An 8,299-nucleotide genomic window follows, 5' to 3' on the forward strand; every position below is an offset into this window, starting at 1 on the left:
TTACTGCTAATCTGGGACAAGTTAAGCATTGTATTGTAAGCATTCTATAGCATTGTCTATATGCCACATATACAATGCTATAGATCCTTTAGTATTGAGCGGACATTAGACATCTTAAAATAGATGATGTCTTTAGATAAATTTTGCTACTCTTCTTTACAAGGTTTTTCTGTTAACAAGATTGTAGAAGATGGTATGCTGAAAACTGACTTATTTTTGTGTCAGAAGATTAAAACAAACGTGAAATGTTCTCTGATGTGGTGGTGTGTGAGGTTAATGGCTTTCAAGCACTGTGGTACTAACTTTTTAATCAGTCTCTTCACAATTCTGCAGAGTGCCATTGTTCTTCCAACTGAACAGTAAAGGCTTACAAGGTTTATTCAGAAGATTTTGAAATCCTTATAGTTGGATCAGAAAGTTTTGACAGTGTCCTTGACCCTACATTTTTCTGCCTCTCTTTTCAGAGAAAACTCTAACCTCAAAATAGTGCTCTGAGAAAATGTAACAGTGTTCATTCCAGCCATGCCACATTGATCATGTTCTTCCATTGCTTTTGTAGGAATGACCTCCTATGACCTCCTATTCATAGCACACAGAGATAGCTCATGATGAATCACACCATTACCAAGGATTAGAGGAGTATTCTTCCATAGAATCTGATTTCAAAATTTAGATAACATAGAATGTAGCTGATTGTCTAACACAGACTTAAACAATCTCTCAGTGATCCTACACATTCTGTATTTGCATATTGTGAACCAAAAGAGCAGTGTGTTATTGATTGTTGAAGATGAAACAGAAAGGGCTTCTCTATTCATTCTTCTTTGAAGTATCCAGGTACTATACATAATGCATCATATTCTGCTCTCTCCACAGACAATATTATCTTTGGCAAGGTTTTCTCTCAGACACATATTGAGAAGACTCTTCCCAGGTTCAATAAGGAATCGCTCTGAGGAATGATGTCAGAGTTCCACAATTATTACCTTAGCCCTTTCCTTTTGTAAAGCCTCATCTTGTCAGATCAAAGCTTCTTTTTGAAGCTTTTTTTTCTGTAGAATGTTTCCAATTGACCTTGTGCATGATTTAAAAAAAACTTTTTTCTAAAGTTTAAAGAGACCTAACTGTATATTGTTGAATGCGGTTGCGCAATATGTCTTCAGGGGTCAGATCTTTAATTTTCCTGTTGAGTGTTGACCATTTCACTAAATCTCATCTCAATACATTTGTTGAATGGCTATGCTCTTCTTAATTTTGTCATTCTTGAAATCAACATTTGTGAGATTTATTCCACTGGAACAATTTTGAGGTTAATTGGTATTATTTTCCTCTACAGCTAAATAAGTTTACTTGTTACAATATTCTTAGAGTTTTAAGACAATCATTATGTGGAAAGAAAATATGCATGACTAATGAAAGCACAAGATCAAGCTTTAAAAGAATATAGCTGAGTTTAAAAGATTTTGAAAATACACCACTTTTCTGTGAAATGGCAAGACAAATTAAAAACTGTAAAGCCATTGAGTAGACTAAATGTACAAGTTTCACAATTGCTCAATCCAACATATCCATTTGACATCTTGGCTTTAATGTTTATACACAGCTCATCAAAACATGTCAATTACCAGGACTATGTTGCTTCCTGCTTTGTTAAAAAAAAAAAAAAAGTTCTTCATGCCTAATTCACTTGCCTTTTCTCCATTAGTGGGGTCATTATACTCTTTGAGGCTGCACTAATGGCAAAGTCCTTGCAACTTGCAAGGTTCAGAATAAAGATTTTCACACAGTTCAGTCTAAATCAGACCTTTTTCCTCCAAGAGTAAAGGAGGCCATGTCCAAATCAGTATGTGTGATCTCATGAGAATCACTGCACAGATATTGCACTTTGGCAGGAATTAAATGGATGAATTCAGAATAGCATCTCTTATTTCTCTTTATGGCAGGAATAGTAAGAGGCATGCTAGTGTGCCATTTCAAATTCATACAATAATCGTATTACATTTTACAAAATGTTATTGTTGACTGCATTTGTTAAGTTGAACTATTCAACTGAATGATAAAAAAAAAGATACGATGAAACAATGTAGTGTAATGTTAACTTGGGTGTACATAAATGTATATACGCCTATATAATATTTAATTTCTTGAGGTTGGTATTCAACATTTTCTGAAAGTTAAAGGCTCTTTTCTGACAATTTGTTGAAAAGGGAAAGAAAAAAAAAATCTTCTGAACATTCATGTAAATGGCCATAATCCTGAAGCAGATATGAAATACCTGTTTGTGTATATATTTCAGCAGAGTATACCATATATATAGTACGTCTACTATCTGGGAATAAAAAGGTTTACCAGAAATAGTTTGTGAATAAATGCACAAGAAAAAAAAAAAGTTTTAGTACAGCAGTACTGAGAAAAATCATGAAACATCCAATTCCACTTAGAAATTAATACCAAAGAAACAAATGTTTATTTTCACGAGGTTTATTAACACACCAAATTTACATGACCAGGCTAATTTTGCCACTAGACACCACGGTTTGCCCACTAGACGTGCGCATCTCTTCCTGTAAAGAGTGGTAGAAGCATGAGGGGCATTTAAATAAATTCTCAGTTCCTAAAGTCAATTTACAGCAAGCACTCACTTTTCCTAGAGCAGCTTTGCTCACAGGAGCCAGAAGAGGGATGGCACACCACTGTACTACAGTGGATGAAGATCTAAGAGGGGGAAAGGGTTAAGCCATAGAATTCACTATAAAATGCACTAATATTAAGAGCTGAGGCAAGGCTGTGGAGCATACGGTTTCCTGCAGAGGAGCCAGTGACTCTGAATCTACAAATGTGAACGTCTTCGCAACAAAGCGCTTGTAGTGGGTTGGAAACTGAAGACCAGATGATCCAGTCACTGGAACCAATGTGGTCAGGTAACGATCATCCTGGTAAGGGCATCTGAAAGGCAAAGAGGCAGTCAGAAAAGTCTTACAGCACACTATGGACAAAGACTGGCCTTACTCACCCATCAACCAGAAGGTCCCATTGGGGTAGAATGAGTGGACTGGGGGTAGATGTCGCCCAGCAATGTCCCAGCATCAGGACAATGTTGGGGTCGGTCCTTCCCAAAATATGCACCTCAACATACAAAGGCTCCCGCAGGACTTTTGTAACTGGATAATCAGCATCACTGTAGTAGGAAGTGTACGCCTCGTCTCCTGAAGAAGAATACAGGGTTCAACTATAAGCTGCTGCAACCCAGAGATTTAGAAAGGTTTTAGGCATACTTGGGACCAAAACGTACCTTCAGCACAGCCTTTGGTGATGCATTGACCATTTGCCAGTCTAAGCTCCACCCTGAGGGGTCCAGGAGCAGCTACTGGTGGAGGTGGAGGAACGGTGTTAACCTCCACAACCAGAGCTTCCACAGAAGTACCAGAGTACCTACACTGGAAGAGAAGCCTGGGCAACAAACAGTGAGCTTTTAGCATTTGTCAATGATTAACATTTATGATAACGCAAACACAAAGCTTACTCAAAATGGCTTTCCCTTGTGATGGAACCAAGTGGTCCCATACCCACTTCATACAAGGAGGTCATTCTGTTTTCATACACCACATATCCACTGTCCTCCTGCAAATAGTAACACTATTTCACATCCAGCCCATTCTAAGCCATGTAGAACAAAACACAAGCAGCTACTCACTATCATGCTTGTGCCACATGCAGTGACAGGGAACTGGTATATAGTAAAGAAAGGTGTGGATCCGACAGGACTGCAAGGTGGATCATTTCCACCCAGGAGACGGACTGAATCCAGGCTCAATCGAGGCAGCGTAACATCTCTAGCCACCACTACCACAAACTGACCATCTCTTATACACTGGACAGTTACTAAAAAACAAGCAGGTTATTGCTAAAAATCAATTTAACATGAACACCCTTTACATTGACTCAACACTCTTACCTGTCTTCCCATAGTAACACTGAGGTCCATTAAAGCAGCAGTTGATGGCTGCACACTCAGCACCACTGATACCAGGTGGTCCACATTGGATCTGCTCATAATCAGCTACAGCACATTTGTCAAGGAGCTCTTCCTGTGCCACTGGCTGCTTAGGCTGAAACTGCTGTGGAAACTGTTGACTAGCTTGTTGAACTGACGGAGGAAACTGTTGACTAGCTTGCTGTTGAAACTGCTGAGGAAACTGTTGACTTGCTTGTTGTTGAACTGACGGAGGAAACTGTTGACTAGCTTGTTGTTGAACTGACGGAGGAAACTGTTGACTAGCTTGTTGTTGAACTGACGGAGGAAACTGTTGACTAGCTTGTTGTTGAACTGACGGAGGAAACTGTTGACTAGCTTGTTGTTGAACTGACGGAGGAAACTGTTGACTAGCTTGCTGTTGAAACTGCTGAGGAAACTGTTGACTTGCTTGTTGTTGAACTGACGGAGGAAACTGTTGACTAGCTTGCTGTTGAAACTGCTGAGGAAACTGTTGACTAGCTTGTTGAACTGACTGAGGAAACTGTTGACTAGCTTGCTGTTGAAACTGCTGAGGAAACTGTTGACTAGCTTGTTGAACTGACTGAGGAAACTGTTGACTAGCTTGCTGTTGAAACTGCTGAGGAAACCGTTGACTAGCTTGCTGTTGAACTGGCTGTTGAAACCGCTGGTCAGTTTGCTGAAACATCAGAGTTTGAGGATTCTGGGGCAGATTCCATTTTGGAACAGCATGACAGAAAGCACAGATCCAAACACAAAGTGCCAGAGACTGAACAGCACACCAACTTCCTGCCATTGTTCAACAGCTAGTCACGCTGTTGAGAATCTGCCCCTTGGTCTTTTTGTACTCTACAGACTTTGGCTAATTAATGATAATCCCTCCCTTTTCATTAACAGTCATGATTCTCCAGACTTGCATGAATGGGAGTTTATGCAACTGGGTGAATCTATTGGTTCTTAAATTTAATTTTTTCTTGTTTTTCCACCCTTTTTGAACATACATAAAACCAGCTGAATTCAGTATGCTAGTACTATTTCTGCCATTCTGAATTCAGCCTTTGTTTTATCCTTCATTAGCTGAATATTATATTTGATGTTTTGGCTATTCTGGATAGTTTTTGGTAACACTTTATAATAACTGCATGCTATTAATCATTTGTTAAGCATGTGTAAACAGTTAATTCATCATTTATAAAGCATTAATAGACATTAATAAGCAGTTTATAAATACAGCTATAAACAATTTTTTTCTTGATTTATAAGCATATCTATAATGCGTTTAATAATTGTATTTTCATACTTTGTTAATGATCAATTAATAATTTCTAAATGAAGTATAGCATTATTTATAAACCAGTTATTTAAGAGTTGTCAGTTATTCATAAGATCACTTAGAAAGTGTAAGTAAATGTAGTAAATACAGGTAGTTATAAGCATTTAGTAGTGGTCAGTTAACTATTTTGTGAGCTAATCTAAAGTGAGGACTATTCATGCCTTGTAAAGCATTTATAAAGGAGATTTAAAGGCGCATCAATCTTCTTAACAGTAAAATGTAACAAACACAACACAGTGATACAGAACATAGAAATATTTAACAGCCTTTAAATCTCCTTTATAAATGCTTTACAAGGCATGAATAGTCCTCACTTTAGCTGAGCTCACAAACATAGTTAACTGACCACTACTAAATGCTTTATAACTACCCGAATTAACCCTGAATTACAGCTTAAATACATGTTAATAAAGCATTTATTAACACACTAAGTAACCATCACTATATGTCTGAATAATAAGATGTATGAATGTACATTTAAATAGTTTATTAATCATTTACTTACACGTTCTAAGTAATCTTGTGAACCACTGAAAACTCTTAAATAACTGGTTTATAAAAAATGCAATTAATCATTTAGAAATAATAAATTGATCATTAATAAAGGATGAAAATACAATTACTAAATAAATTATAGATATGCTTGTAAATCAAGAAGAAAGCATTTATAGCTGTATTTATAAACTGCTTATTAATGTCTATGCTTTATGAATGATGAATTAACTGTTTACTCATGCTTAACTAATGATTATTAGCGTGTAGTTATTATAAAGTGTTACCTAGTTTTTTTCTTTGAAACACGTCTGGAGTTCTCATGACAACAGGCCTGTATATTCAGGATATGTTTACACAACAGCGATATACTAAAAACGGAAACGTTTTTCTTTTGCGTTTTTCGTGGGCAGACGACAACATTGTCAAAGCGAGCCCTGTGTACATGGATCTGCGAAAATGACTAAAAACACTGTATTCTGCTGGCAGCCCAGTAGTTAGCGGTCCCTTTGTAAAGAAAAACTATACACGCCTGTAGACTGAACGTGTAATACGCATGCGCATGACATCACCCTTTTCACAAATTCGCATTTTTGTAGTTTACACAGAGGCGATAACAGTATAATTTTCTAAATCTTGCCTTTTGAATCCGGTTTTAAAAAGTTTGCATTTTCAGGCCCCCAAAATGCTGTTGTCGCATAAATGAACAGCCAAATTGCATAAACAGTTTTCTGCTTTTAGACGAAAACAGTATAATGTAAATGGCCTCTCAGACTGACTCAAGATTTTAACATGCTGGATAATTTATTTAATACAAATTTATTTATTTATGTATTGTACATAACAGAAAAGATTATGGATATTTTTAAAAAAGACATCAAGGTCTTTCTAAGAGAATATTCCTGTCTTTATTGATAGTAAAGTAAACTAAATTAAATAGTGACTAACAGAATGTTTTTTGTTTTATCTTAAAGGGGACATAACACACTCAGTTTCAGCCAATCTCATGTTAATTTTGAGTACCTATAGTCTTAGTTTGATCAGATTTATGAGATTTTTTTCCGAAAATAGCCGAGCTCCTGCAGGCGTGCCATACAGCACAGCCGACGGCTTCCGTAACCCGAACTTGCACGTTAATGGGCACACTCTTGTGCTGCGTTCCAGTCCACTTTTAGACACGCACTTGCAAGCTTCCCTAAGCACTTCCCCTCGGGGGAATCCCTGCCGCCATTTTGAAGTGCGTTCCACTTCGTGAAGTGGACGAGGGAAGTTTATATGGACAGACCCTCGCTCCCTCGATTTTGACCGAGTCTACTTCATATGTACACTTCAGGAAGCTCCATATACCATAATGCAACACGATTGTGACGTCACCGCAGATCTTGTCTAATCACCACCACCACAAAAAACTCTATGATATATTAATTATAATTTTCTTTTTTTTTTATAACCCAAACACATCTATATACATTTGGATGCGGCATTAAATAAATTCTTAAAGGGAAACATTTTTTAAATAATAAATCAACTCCATAGCTAGGGTGACCACCTGCTAATAAGCCCAAGGGGGGACAACAGGTATGTTTCTGAGGGACAATGTGGGACACTGCCTTGCGCGGCGGTGCCCCCACTAGTGGTTTACCCATTTCTAGCACATACCACCTTACATGGTATATTAATAATGCCCTATTCCCCTAAATATGTGTAATTGCTGAAATGCTCATGAATAGGCCAACCAATGTGTATTTTTTCTAAATAAAGATTCATAATAGTTTGAACATTCAATGAATTGACAGATGCACGTCCACTTAGGATTTACTTTAGCATCTAATTTTATTTATTTTTCATTACAATTTATTCACTTTAAATAAATTATAATATAAATCTATAGGATTATAGAATTGTAGTTGCTCAACTACAACTATCAGTTTTTTTTTTGTTTTTTTTTTAAGTCCCCCTCAACACCTTTCAGCCACAAATATTCATTTTCCCTGTCTTTTTTGTTACCACACCTTCTTTTTTTAATTGATGATGGCGATGCGGTGCCTCAGAGTATTTCTCCATTTTTCGAATTGGAAAGCGCGCATCTATGCGCGCGCATCTGGTATGCCAACACATTCTCATCCCAAGGCGTCATCTAACTGACACTTTTGACCATGCGTCAACATGCCGACGCACATGGTACCCCTTAAGCATCAATATGAGACGCTCATCCTCGGGCGTCATCTAACTGACGCTTTTGACCATGCGTCTAAATCCGACGCACATGGCACCCTTTAGCGTCAGTTACATGACGCTTCCGTTATGGGTAGGTTTAGGTCTGGGGTAGGGTTAGGGTTAGACCACTAGGAGGCGCGTCTCATATTGATGCTTAAGGGGTACATGTGCGTCGGCATGTTGACGCATGGTCAAAAGCGTCAGTTAGATGACGCCTTGGGATGAGAATGGGCAGGGTATGCACGTGCCATAGACATAAACGT

General features: G+C 37.8%; 1 protein-coding gene across 1 annotated transcript; it reads right to left on the reverse strand.

The window, feature by feature from the left end:
• Window positions 1–511: 511 nt before the first annotated feature.
• On the reverse strand, window positions 512–4,797 carry LOC130099450 (zona pellucida sperm-binding protein 4-like). Its single transcript, XM_056265156.1, has 8 exons — window positions 3,956–4,797; window positions 3,695–3,882; window positions 3,524–3,621; window positions 3,293–3,450; window positions 3,014–3,206; window positions 2,799–2,946; window positions 2,643–2,715; window positions 512–579 (listed from the first exon to the last, which is right to left on the reverse strand). The coding sequence occupies exons 1-8, from the start codon at window positions 4,788–4,790 to the stop codon at window positions 512–514; spliced, it is 1,761 nt and encodes a 586-aa protein (XP_056121131.1). The 5' UTR covers window positions 4,791–4,797.
• Between the last annotated feature and the right edge of the window lie 3,502 nt (window positions 4,798–8,299).

The sequence above is a fragment of the Rhinichthys klamathensis genome, unplaced genomic scaffold (genome assembly GCF_029890125.1).
Source record: "Rhinichthys klamathensis goyatoka isolate OS25496 unplaced genomic scaffold, OSU_Roscu_1.1 h1tg000229l_1, whole genome shotgun sequence".
NCBI lineage: Eukaryota > Metazoa > Chordata > Actinopteri > Cypriniformes > Leuciscidae > Rhinichthys > Rhinichthys klamathensis.